This window comes from Populus alba, chromosome 18, assembly GCF_005239225.2.
Source record: "Populus alba chromosome 18, ASM523922v2, whole genome shotgun sequence".
Classification (NCBI taxonomy): Eukaryota; Viridiplantae; Streptophyta; class Magnoliopsida; order Malpighiales; family Salicaceae; genus Populus; species Populus alba.
Window position 1 is genome coordinate 1893673 of NC_133301.1, and position 13428 is coordinate 1907100.

The following is a 13428-nucleotide window of genomic DNA, read 5'->3' on the forward strand; positions in this document are numbered from 1 at the left end:
AACAGGATAAAAATGACTCAAGCTAACTCGGTTGATCATGAAATATAGAAGACAAATTACAGAGTATAATTATTGATTAATTTAATATTAAATAGTGAAACCAAGATAAAAAAAAAATGATTAAAAAAATTCTCAAATCAACCGAGTTTGTATGTCAAACTTGCAATCTAAATATTAAGACGATGATAGTCTCGTAAAAAGTTAAAAAAAAAATACAAAACAAAATTTTTAATAAATTTAATGTTGATAGATGAAATTTAAAATAATAATACAAAATATAAATTATAAAAAATATTATTAAGTAAATAGTATTATGTAAAGAGATATACATGAAAACTTCTTTTTTTTGTTAACAAGATGACTGGAAAGATAATTGTTTTTGACATGAATAGAAAAGCTTAATATTTTAGAATTCATGTAAGATTATCAAGAAATGTATATATTTATGGTAATATTTGGTTATTACTATTTTAAGAGAATAAAGATGAAGATGACAATGATAAAAGAGATGTTTATTTTTTAAAATATACAAATTTATTCTAAAATTATATTTATGTTAAGGAGGTAAATTTATTTTATATTTTTTACATCTAAACTATTTTTTCACTTTTTTCTCATAAAACACTACTCAATCACGACCACTAAAATAATTTCTCGTCCTCTTCGACACATCCTTTACATGTGCCATCTGTCCATCCAGGAAGCTCTCTTGTCTCCATCAAATCTCTTTATCAAAATAAAAATGAAACGCTTCCTCCACACAAAAAGCTCTGCCGGTTCAAATGTCTATAATAACCCAGAGCGGTCCAGTCGGACCGCCGAAGCAAAGGTCGGTTGTCTCAATCAGTCACGCGCGTCTTTTCCAACGTCTACGTCATTCCATTTAATAAGAAACACGTATAATAATTCCTGGGTCCAGCTGTCCTCTCTTCATCGAGGATCCAATGCTCTTCGATGTTACAAAAATGCCCATCGATATGTGTGCAAATTACAAAAAGTATCCAAGATCATTTGCATTTTGTGATCTGCTCTTATTAACTGCTTCTTCGCTAACTTCATTGGTAAGTTGTCTAGGCTTCATTTACCTGGGTGGTTCCGTATTTTGTTTTAATTATAGATTTAAAAATATTTATTTTATTAAAATATACCATAATTTTACATAGATTTTACTATTTTTAAAAAAATTTAATTGTAAAAAAAACTATAATATATATATATTTTTAATCTATTTTGTTAAATCACAACCATTCAAATTATAACATCTCAAACACATATTAAAAATATTTGAAAAGTAGATAGCAATTATTTTTTATTTAAAAATATATTAAAATAATTTTATTTTTATTTTTTAAATTTTATTTTTGACATGACCACATTATAATAATTCAAAAATATAAAATTAATTTTTAAAAAATTAATTCTAGCTAATCTTCATCATTTGGATTGCTCTAAAAAAACACAGGCTAAATCTGATTTGTCCTGATCATATTTTTAATAAGTTTTGTTGACTGAGAAAACCTCATCCAAACCCTGGACATGTAAATATTTTTTAAAAATCTTATTTTAATAAAAATCGTCGAATCTTTCACATGTAAACTAATTGAATAACCATTTTTTTTTTTCAAATCCATCGCAGAATGATTCATTGACCAGGGAACTTTCCTCACGAACTTCCCAGTGAAAAGCGTGTTTCAAAGATCCAAACCGTGTCGAAATTTTGATTGTTCGCATGGTTCTCGTGATAAGCAACTCGTGATAAGAAATAGATCAATTTCTTTCTTTGAAAATAGTAAATAGCTTTGATTTTATTTAATTTTAAGTTTTGATCTGTATGATAATGGAGTAGGCATCAATTAGTTTGTTAGTTTTAAATTCAAGTATAGGTTGGAGCTATGTAATTGTTACTATTAATAAGTACTTAAATTATTTAGTTGTTAATTTTAAAGTTTGTATGAATTAATTGAGGTATACGTAAACTAATATAAATATTCTATATTAACATAAAAAATAATAATAAAGGGAGGGAGGGAAAGATTTTTTTCATATTTGGGAATTCATTGGAATAAAAAAAATTGCTTAAATTACTCACATGCATTAAAAAAAAAAAGATATTAGTTATCTTTTAATCTCTTAACACAAGAAAAACATTTTATGCTGATCGAACTTGTTTGACAGTATGGTTGTGATTTTTTTAAATAATTTTTCGTGTTAAAATACATGTTAATAATATTTTTTTATTTTTTTAAAATTATTTTTGATATCAGCATATTAAAATAATTAGAAAACACTAAAAATATATCAATTTAAAGTTAATAAAAAAATAAATAAAATTTAAATTTTTTTTAAAATATTTTTTAAAATATAAAAACAAAAAAAAAATCTCTAAACAAATCCGACTACAAAACATTGCGTGTACACAAGAATTTTACATGTTTTAAAATATTTTTTTTATTTTAAATTATATTTAAACTATAAAAAATATTTAAAAGCATAAATTGTCACACTTTTAAACGCACCGAGCATATCTTTATGTATGCTTGCATGACACATAAAGTTGACATCTGGCGTGCTTTTCCTTTTCCTTTTCCTTTACATTCGAAAATGATTTCGGCCGTACAGAGAATATTTTTTCTTTAATTTTGGTTGGACGGATTTTTTTCCGTTCACAGTAGAGAAGAGGAACTTGATGTTTTTTTATAGTTTCGAATTTGGATTTGTTGCTATAACAAGTTAATAATTTAACATTAAATAAATAATAAAGTATTTTTAAAAAAATTTGATTTTTTTTTTAATTAATATATTTTTAGTATTTCAAATTATTTTAATATATTAATATTAAAAATAATTTTTAAAAAATAAATAAATATCATAAACATATATTTTAATATAAAAAATTATTTAAAAAATAACCTGCCACAATGCCAAAAAAAGCTCTAAAACACTTCTGGCCCAGCAATGGCATGACAGCAAGAAAACGGTTGGAGTGGTTCGTGGCAGTATCGTAGTTAAGAGAAACCACAAGGGCTGAAATTTAAGATAGACGATAGTTATGGCACCGGTGGCATCGAACCCACGTCAGATACAGAGCCTCTCGCTACCGAAGCACTGGCGGGTATTCCCTCTCCCAGCTACCCCCAACACGCTCCTTAAATCACGTTGTTAAAATAAAGGTTTGTTAGGCGGTGGGGGTAGATGATGTTCTTTATTTTTATTTTTATTTAAAAATATATTAAAATAATATATTATTTTTATTTTTAATTTTTTTTATCAAAACAATAAAAAAATTAAAATTTTGTCTAAATTCAATTTTTCACTCACAGCCCTCCCGTGTTTTAAGGGTAAAATGATAAATATCACTTGCATAAAAGAAAGTTATCGTGACTTGAGGATGGCATTAAAAAATAATAAGTAAGAAATGCAACGTTAAGGAAAAATTAGACCTTTTCCTATACTAGAATGAACGATGAAAAGTAGCTGCTGACTAATGAATAATAAATTTAGGAAAAAAAATTAAAGATAGATGTTAGTTTCATGTCGTGTGATGTCTTTCAAGGCAGTATAATTTTTTTTTCTACAACAAGGGATATTATTAAATTAATTTGTTCTTCCATCAAAACTATAATAGCATAAGATTTTTCTTCAAGTACACGCTAGTAATTCTCTTAATAAAATATTTTTTAGTGCTAGATTGAAAATACAATAGAAATTATTTTTTAAAATGTAAAAAAATTTTAAAATAATATTTTATTTTTTTATATAAACATATCAAAACTATTTAAAAATAAAAATTAAAAAAAATCTAAAAACATAACTGAAATATAAAGTCAAATAACACTAGTAAAAAAAAAAAAACAAAATCCGCTCCGTGTATCTCACGTATCCCTAGTGAGACTGGCATAAGAAACTGCCCCCTCATCCTCAAATCCACGGTCTCATCCTCCTTTCCCCTTCCCTTATAAAACCAACCCTCTCCACTCCTCTTTCCCCACGTCAACTCCAACGTAGGGTTTCCTCCCTTCCTCTATCTCTAAAGTTTTCCTTTATTTTGTTGCCAAGAAATCTTGTCTTCTCGGTCTGTTTCTTGAAAAATAACATGGGAGTTCTTGTTGTGAATCCTCAAGATTGCCTGAAAAATCCCTTACAATCACAACCACAACCACAACGGACGAGGTTCACGAGGAACCCTAACCCCAACAATCCCCGCCCAAACCGGGCACAGCCCAACCGCCGAAAACGGAGTCCCAACTCACCCCCACCTCCACGCGCCGCTGTACCCAAGAACGACAACAGCAACCTTGTTATGGGACAAGTCAAGATTCTCAAACGAGGCAAAGAAGATTTAATCGAGCCCGGAAAGAAGGATGAGACTCCAAGAGGGAGTCATAACACAGAGGCTGTGAAAAGTGAGGACCTGGGTTTCGTCTCAACAGACATGCTGGGTCCTGATGCCGTTCTGGTTCCGACTCAGGTCCAACTCACTGAGTCGATGCACATAGTTAATGGTTTTTATGCCGGATCGGCTTTTATTACATCCCCGCCACCCAGTTCTCTTCCTCTGCCTGGCTTTTTCACGAAGAAGACAGATAACCCTGTCGCTGTTGATGCAAGCAGTGAGCTAATGAGACTTTTAGGCCTTAGTTTGTAGTTTCATCAAGGTTTCTTTCGGTGGGTTATGTAGCTGCTGCCGCTGCTTTGGCAGATGGGATTTGAAGACTGAAGATTATGATGTGGATGGGGTTTTTTTTTTTGATGTTTTGCATTCGATTGTCCCATATTTTTTCAAGGGGAGAAATCGAATTGCTTGACCTTAAAATGCTTAGTCTTATTGGGTGCGCTCGCTCGCTGTTTCTCCGTGTATAGTTTAATTATCAGTATGTGTGAGTTAATTGCTAGAATTTAGAATCTCGAAGGTCTTTCGGGGTATTTAAGGTTACAGTTAGCTCCTCTTATGTTAATGATGGTTTAGTTTTATCATGTTTAATTTTGTAACCGGTGTCTGTCAAGATGACCTGTGATGGCCTTTGTATTTAGGGGATATCTTATTGAAATCCCTGTTCATACTGTACTTGAAAATCTTTTCAGTGTGTTAAATCCTTGTGTTTGCCAGCTTAAATAAAAATGAAATCTTTTTAGTGTGTTAAATCCTTGTGTTTACCAGCTTAAATTGTATTTCGGGTTGGTTTTTAGTCTCGTTAATCAATAACGATTCTTTAAGATCCAATGGATCAAGCATGATCCTCTGTTTTAGCATTTGAAGCCTAGAAGCCATTCATTTACTGAGTCACCCATTGAAGCTTAAATCCCAGAAGCCATTCATTTATCATGTGTACCCATCCAAATCAGATTATCTGAGTCACCCATTGAAGCTTAAATCCCAGATTCAAGTATTCAAGACATGAATCTGTCAATGGATTAAGCATGATCCTCTGTTTTAGCATTTGAAGCGGAGAAGCTATTCATTTATCATGTTTACCCATCCAAACCAGACTGTCTGGGTCACCCATTAAAGCTTGAATCCCGGATTCAAGTATTCAAGACATGAATCTGCCAACTGATCAAGCATGATCCTTTGTTTTAGCATTTGAAGCGGAGAAGCCATCCATTTATCATGTTTACCCATCCAAACCAGATTATCTGGGTCACCCATTGAAGCTTGAATCTTGGATTCAAGTATTAAAGACATGAATCTGCCAATGGATCAAAGCATGATGTCTGCTAATGTCTGCCAACGGATCAAAGCATGATCCTCTGTTTTAGCATTTGAAGCGGAGAAGCTATCCATTTATCATGTTTACCCATCCAAACCAGAATTCTGGGTCACCCATTGAAGCTTGAATCCCGAATTCAAGTATTCAAGACATGAATTTGCCAACTGATCAAGCATGATCCTCTGTTTTAGCATTTGAAGCGGAGAAGCCATCCATTTATCATGTTTACCCATCCAAACTAGATTATCTAGGTCACCCATTGAAGCTTGAATCCCGGATTCAAGTATTAAAGACATGAATCTGCCAATGGATCAAGGCATGATGTCTGCCAACGGATTAAAGCATGATCCTCTGTTTTAGCATTTGAAGCGGAGAAGCCATCCATTTATCATGTTTACCCATCCAAACCAGATTATCTGGGTCACCCATTGAAGCTTGAATCCCGGATTCAGGTATTCAAGACATGAATCTGCCAACTGATCAAGCATGATCCTCTGTTTTAGCATTTGAAGCGGAGAAGCCATCCATTTATCATGTTTACCCATCCAAACCAGATTATCTGGGTCACCCATTGAAGCTTGAATCCTGGATTTAAGTATTCAAGACATGAATCTGCCAATGGATCAAAGCATGATGTCTGCCAATGTCTGCCAGCGGATCAAAGCATGATCCTTTGTTTTAGCATTTGAAGTGGAGAAGCCATCCATTTATCATGTTTACCCATCCAAACCAGATTATCTGGGTCACCCATTGAAGCTTGCATCCCGGATTCAAGTATTCAAGAAATGAATCTGACAACGGATCAAGCATGATCCTCTGTTTTAGCATTTGAAGCGGAGAAGCCATCCGTTTATCATGTTTACCCCTCCAAACAAGATTGTCTAGGTCACCAATTGAAGCTTGAATCCCAGATTCAAGTATTCAATACATGAATCTGCCAACGGATCAAAGCATGATCCTCTGTTTTAGCATTTGAAGCGGAGAAGCCATCCATTTATCATGTTTACATCATTTTCTTTATTTCACTCATTTGATGAAACAACAAGAAGTCAAGTAGCCGAGCTGGTTCCAACCAACCCCCATCGCTCACCGTTTTCCCTGCTGCACACCTCGTCAATCCCTTCTTCCAGATTGAAAGAAGAAAGATCTCTGAATCTTCATGAAAAAATCATAAAAGAAAACTCTTGAATTTAGGGCTTAACATAACACGCTCTGGTAGAGTGGCTCCCTTGTTAAGTGTACCGTATGGCCCCTTGGTTCAGGCTAAGCGCCCCCCCACGATGGCTAACAAGCACCACGGCGAGTACTCAGACTAGGGTGTTTGGCATTGTAGTGAGAAAATGCTTTTTAAAAAATTTAATTTTTTTAAAATTAATATGTTTTTAATGTTTTCATATTATTTTAATGTATTGATCTCAAAAATAATTTTTAAAAAATAAAAAAATATTATTGACATGTTTTTATAAATGAAAAACACTTTGAAAAGCAACAACAATCATACTTTCAAATACGTAAGTGGTTGTGGACGTCACCTTATCTTGATCGAGAAAATGCCGCAGGGCTATTCAGGCACGTTCCGCACTCACCCAAGTTGAGTTTGAAGTTTCACTATCTTGAGTCGTCCAGGAAATTTTGTTGTTGTCGTAAAGATGCAGAGAAGTCTGCCGTTATGTTTGTGGCTTGGGGCAGGGCTGTGAGGATGTTTTTTAAAGTGTTTCGCTAAACGGGGCTGTAACGAGAACTTGTCTTTGTTTTCCTCGCATGATCCTCCAACTTTTTTATGTTTCCAGCGTAGTTGTAACGACAACTATTTCAATAATGCTAATTATTTCATTATGTTTTTTTATATTATAAATATCCAGATTGTATTTGCTTTTTGTACATCACTATTTCAATAATTCGGAGGGGGGGAACGTTAAAAAAAAAGAGAAGATGCTTTCACTATTGTATCCTTACCTTTTCCAAACAGCTGTCTATGTAGGTGTTTGGTTTTGTCGTTGCGGGTGAGGTTCACCCGTAACCATATATTTCAGTGTTTGGTAACAGAAAAAAAGATGATTTTTACTGGTGGAACCCATCAATTTACTAGTGCCTTGTTTGTTTCAAGGAAACCAGATTCTAGGAATCGACTTTCCTTATTTTCCAACGTTTGGCAATTACTCGGAAAGTTGGTCAAAGGAAAGTTTTTTCCGGTCAAAGGAAAAAACTCTCTTGTACCGCAGGAAAGTGTTTTCCTTTCCTTGTCAAAAGGAAAACACTTTCCATCTTTACAAAAAACACATCCACAACAGAAGCAAGAAGAATTGATCTATAAGAAATCAGATCCCTGGATCTGTAAGAAGCAAGAAGAATTGTCATACCGTCGACAAAGGTGCCGGTCACAAGCAAGGTAATTTTATCACCCCCTTATCCTTCTCTCCTTCTCTTTCTTTTTATTACAGTTAATCTTGTTGTGTATTGTTTAGAAGATCTGATCACCGTGGAGTTTTTTCTCCATTCTTGATGGGTTTAAGGTTTTTGCAAGAAAAATTGAGATTTTTTTTAGAACTGGAAGCTGGGTTTGGAAATGGATTTCAGTATGCAAATAAAAATTTATTATGGGTTTAAGGTTTTGGTAAGAAAACTGTGATTTTTGCGAGAGGTGGAAGCTGGGTTTAGTAAGCAAAGAGAGAATATTTATGGGTTTAATCTGTTTTCTTAATCGAGTGGTCTGGATGGAATTTACATTTTAGATTAGGATGATTAGTGGGATTTGGGATCTGGTATTTTATTGAGCGAACATGTTAGATAATTAATTGCTTCTTAGATTGTGTAAAAATAAATTTCTGATTTGTTATCATGTTCAATGTTTTAATTTGCTTTGGTTTTTGGAATTTTTCAGGACCCAATCTGAATGGCCTCTTTGGAAGGCAGTCAGGAACAACTACTGGGTACTCGTACTCTGCTACTAATAAGAACAAGACTGTTACGTGGGAGGAGAACACTTTGTATGATTACTTGCTCAACCCCAAGAAGGTACCAATCAACTGTAGAGCATATGACTTGATATTTTTGTTGCATTTGCAGTTCATCTTGTACTGGTTAAGTATGTACCGTTTATATATTGATGTTTGTGATGTTTCCATCATGATAGTTGAGCTTAGTCACTTTCTATTAAGTTTCTGGCAACTTCAGGTCCCCAAAGAGTAACATACAGGACATTATGTGAAATCTAGTAATTAGGAAGGACATGCAATACATTGAGCAAGTAGAAAATAATGTTCAGGCTTTACTGTGAAAGAGGTCTAACAATCAAGGAAAGCAACTCCATCATCGATGATATTAATTCTAACAAGGTTCACAATTTAAGTGTTTGGCGTGAAACGAATTTTCACATTTCATTTCAATGTGATAAGATAGACTTTTGGTATGAATCATCTTACTTTCTGAGATACTGTGGAAGAACTCGTGTGCATGTACACTTGCATGTGTGCCTGTTATACTTGTTTTTTTTTTAATCTTCACTGCTGACCCAAATGACATTTGTTTATGCAGTACATCCCTGGAACAAAGATGGTTTTCCCTGGATTGAAGAAGCCGCAGGAGCGCGCTGATCTCATTGCATACTTGAAGCAGTCCACCGGGTCTTAATCATTTCACACTTTTGGTCCCCCTATTTTCCAGTTATTGAAGATTGCTTCTCACAGAGCCGTGTCTTAATCATTTCACACTTTTGGTCCCCCCATTTTCCAGTTATTGAAGATTGCTTCTCACAGAGCAGATGATATTTTTTACCAATAAAGCAGGCTATCATATACAATGAACATTGCTAGTCATTTCTTTTCAGAACAGTTGCCATAATTGGCAAGCTTAACATTCAATTCATTTAGCTTATCTATTTTGCAAATGTTTGGTGGATTACCAATAAACAGTTTGCTAATGATAATTTGTGGTTTGATACTTTCTTGGGGATGCATTTGATCATTTGGTCCAAAATGAGATGTTGGCAAAAGCATTTATTGTAAAAAATGCTAATTTGAGGAAAATTTGGGTTCAAAATTTTGTGAACCAATACTGCTACAGGCATGCTTGCTAATATGGTTTGACTATATTTAAAATTTGGGTTCAGACTATGTTTGTTATTTAACGAGTATGTTTACTTGTTTAATTCAGTCTAGCATGTTTATGTTTGTAATTTGAACTAATATGTATGTATATGACATCGAAACTTAATATTTATGCATGACTATGTTTGATGTTAGATATTTATATTTATATCTTGATGTTTATTTGATATATATTAAAGGGATATTAAAGAGATAATTGCCTTTACCCGTACAAAAAAAATATTTATCCAAAAAATCCATAAAAATATTTTTGTATTTATTTATCTTTTAAAAAATTCTTTATACAAAAAAAAAAACCCAAATATATAACTCTTACCATAAACTAATTTGGCTTTCTTCATATGAAAAAAAAAAACTTATTTTAAGCTTTTAAAATTGAAAAAAAATATATTAATAGGTTTTACGTCAAAAATATTTCACAAGCTTATTTCTCTATAATATATATATATATATATATATATATATAGTTATATTTTATAAAATAAGCTATGTATGAATATAGGATATAATAAAAAAAATTCATCATTATACTTTTTAGATTTTTTTTTATTGTAAGTGATTAAATATTTTATATATATTAGATAAACTTGAAAAAAAAAATTAATTCATTAATAAATTATTTTCCAGTTCATTTTCTATAACACAACCAAACACTGGAAAGTGTTTTCCAGTTCATTTTCCATAACACTACCAAACATCGGAAAATACTTTCCCGGAATTCACTTTCCAAAAGAAAACCACTTTCCTGCAAACAAACGGAGCCTAGGTTGCACCACAGTTTTGGAGAAGCAGCAAAATGCTGCTTCTCGTGATGATCTCAACAGTGGAGCATAGCTTCACTGTTCAATGCTCCACTGTTCATTGAACAGTGAAGCCATACTCCACTGCGCACTGTTCACATGAACAGTTTTTTTTTTAAAACCAGTGCACAAAGTTTTTTTTTTGAAAAACTAATACAGTTAATTAATTGCACTCGTATTGTTCACGTGAACGTGAACAATATTTTTTTTTTGTTTTTTTAAAAATTAGTTTAAGGTAAATTAAATTTGTTCGTACTATAATCTCAATTTTATTCATGATAATATTTTACTTAATTTTATTGCACGCAGGATAAATCATGATAACTGTAGTTATTGTCGAATGAATTTTGTATGTAATGAAATTGTTGATTTTTTTGTAAAAAAAATTGTGTTTTACTCGAAAAACTAGTACTTAATATTATTTAATAACACTACATAAATTAGAAGGATATCGCATGATGACGTAGCATTTGTGAAATTTGATTGCAATTCCAATTATGTTATTCCTAGGCCCGGCCAGTTAAAAAAAATTCAGTTTTTATTTTTATTTTAATATATATATTTTTTAATTATTTTATAATCTCAATTTGAAAAGCATTTTTTTAACCAAACACATTAAACTACTTTTTCTTTAACCTCAATTTCAACCATAGTTTTAACCAAATACTTATTTTTTCAAACCAACCTCAACTAAAAGTACTTTTTATAAAACAACTTTTTTCAAACCATAACCACAACAGCTACCACAATACCAAACACACCCTATATAGCTTTGTGAAAGAAATAATGCTAATTATATTCGAAGTTCTTTCCCGACGAGATTCAAATCTCTGCCAAGTTATTGTGTAAGGGTATAATTATTAAATCTGATTTAACTTTTTAGAAAATTATAACTTGGAATATCAAACCTGTCAAGATTTAAATGGAATAAAACAGATATTAATTCACTAATACTTGATGAATGTATTAGATTTTAGTAATTTAGTAAGGGTGTGTTTGATATCGTAGTTGTTATTGTGGTTGTGGTTTTAAAAAAGTTATTTTATAAAAAGTATTTTTAGTTGAGGTTGGTTTGAAAAAATATATGTTTTGGTTAAAAACTGTGGTTAAAATTAAAGTTGAGCAAAAAGTAGTTTAATGTGTTTGATTAATAATGCTTTTGAAATTGAGATTATAAAATAATTTTAAAAAATAATTATTAATATTGATGGTTTTTAATTTAAATAATATAGATTTAACTATTGTTATTACATTATGAAATAAATAATATTTTATATAAAATATTTATTTATTATTTTATTAAATTATCTACAATTCCACCACGTATGAAATACATCGGACAAGGACTATAGTTTTTTTTTTTGTTTCTTAAGCACGCAATAACATCAGGTAAAATATAATTAGGAAAAAAATTAGGATTGCAATTAAATTCTACAAATGTTACGTCATCAAACGATCTCTGTCTAATTTATATAGTGTTAATAATGTTAAACACTGGTTTTTTGAATAAAACACAATTAAAAAATAAAAAATAAAAAATAAAACATAATTTTTATTTTTTATTTTACTGAGTCGGACTTGGTTCAATGTATTTTGAGCTTGGAACCGGTTCGGCTAGAATCAGTCCGACCGGAACAATGTAGCATGCTACAATGTTCCTTTTAACCATAATAAAAAATGTTTACAAGAGTGGTCTTTCGTTTCTTTTTTGAGCAAATAGGAGAACCTGATGGATCCACTGTTCTTGCTAATTAATTAGCATGAAGTGTGCAGGAAGCAACATTCGTCTACTTTTCTTTTCCCTATGTTTTGAACGCAAAAACAGTGTGGGATCCATGAATAGTAAGTTAATTTTTTTCTTTATCAGACGGGTTATATCTACGTTTTGTTTAAAATGCAGATGCAATCTCGTTATCAGACACCCTCTAAATTTAACTAAATTCGAAATCAACTGTATTATTTTTTAAAAAATAAAATGATATTTAATTATTTACAAGTTAACACGAGTTGATTTAGTATTTTGATAATTCAAATCCATTTTTAGGTCATTTCTCGTGTAATACCTATCTACAGTGGTGCAAATATTAGGAGCCATCAAAATTACAGGTATTTTTTAATATAGTTATGTTATTTTTTATTTGAAAATATATTAAAATAATATTTTTTTTTATTTTAAAAAATTATTTTTAACATAGCATATCATATAAAAATATATTAATTTAAAATAAATAAAAAAAATTAAATATTTTTTAAACACAGACAGTAAGAAAAACACTTTTTTACAACTATGAGCTTTTAAGTTTTACGTGGGCGAAAAGTAAATTAGGGTCAAGAAGTGTGCTTTAGAAAAATAAAGAGTGGCCTCCCAAGAAGGATATACTCTGAATTTTCTCATTAACCACGAAAATACAGGGCATGAGCTTTTCACTATAGCATTAGATATAAATTATTGTCTATTGCTATGATAAATTATTTTTTTTAGTTTAAAAATTAAAAGTCTTCATATTAGGGGTAATTTTATCCCTTTTTAATGGTTCATTGATTATTAAATACATATGTTCATCTTTTTTAAAAAATAAACAGTCAAAATATTCATTTGCTTTCAATATAAAAAAAATTAGAACTTTTGAACAAGGATTTGTTTGTTTTTTTATCTGTTATAGTACAGTGGAAATATGTATTTGCTCTTAAAAAAACCAAAAAAAAAAGGCATGTGTCTAGAGATATCTTTATCCTTTTAACATGAGATTGTTTTATCATTTTTAGGGGCATAAAGAGTGTTTAGTTATTTTATGTTGGATAATTGAGTTTTTA

General features: G+C 31.1%; 2 protein-coding genes across 2 annotated transcripts; both read left to right on the forward strand.

The window, feature by feature from the left end:
- Positions 1-3980: 3980 nt before the first annotated feature.
- On the forward strand, positions 3981-5142 carry LOC118051094 (uncharacterized). The gene has a single exon (XM_035061635.2). The coding sequence runs from the start codon at positions 4094-4096 to the stop codon at positions 4643-4645; it is 552 nt and encodes a 183-aa protein (XP_034917526.1). The 5' UTR covers positions 3981-4093; the 3' UTR covers positions 4646-5142.
- Positions 5143-7357: 2215 nt separating this feature from the next.
- Positions 7358-9647, forward strand: LOC118051288 (cytochrome c). The gene is made up of 4 exons (XM_073406376.1): positions 7358-7401; positions 8051-8097; positions 8590-8723; positions 9243-9647. The coding sequence occupies exons 1-4, from the start codon at positions 7358-7360 to the stop codon at positions 9336-9338; spliced, it is 321 nt and encodes a 106-aa protein (XP_073262477.1). The 3' UTR covers positions 9339-9647.
- Positions 9648-13428: the final 3781 nt, after the last annotated feature.

What these genes read in the sequence shown, in the direction of transcription:
- LOC118051288 (XM_073406376.1), top strand. Translation starts at nt 7,358, where the DNA reads ATGCAGAGAAGTCTGCCGTTATGTTTGTGGCTTGGGGCAGGGCT. An exon ending in AGGTGCCGGTCACAAGCAAG is followed by an intron (nt 8,098 to 8,589) that starts GTAATTTTATCA and finishes GGAATTTTTCAG; the next exon opens with GACCCAATCTGAATGGCCTC. An exon ending in ACTTGCTCAACCCCAAGAAG is followed by an intron (nt 8,724 to 9,242) that starts GTACCAATCAAC and finishes TTGTTTATGCAG; the next exon opens with TACATCCCTGGAACAAAGAT.
- LOC118051094 (XM_035061635.2), top strand. Translation starts at nt 4,094, where the DNA reads ATGGGAGTTCTTGTTGTGAATCCTCAAGATTGCCTGAAAAATCCCTTA.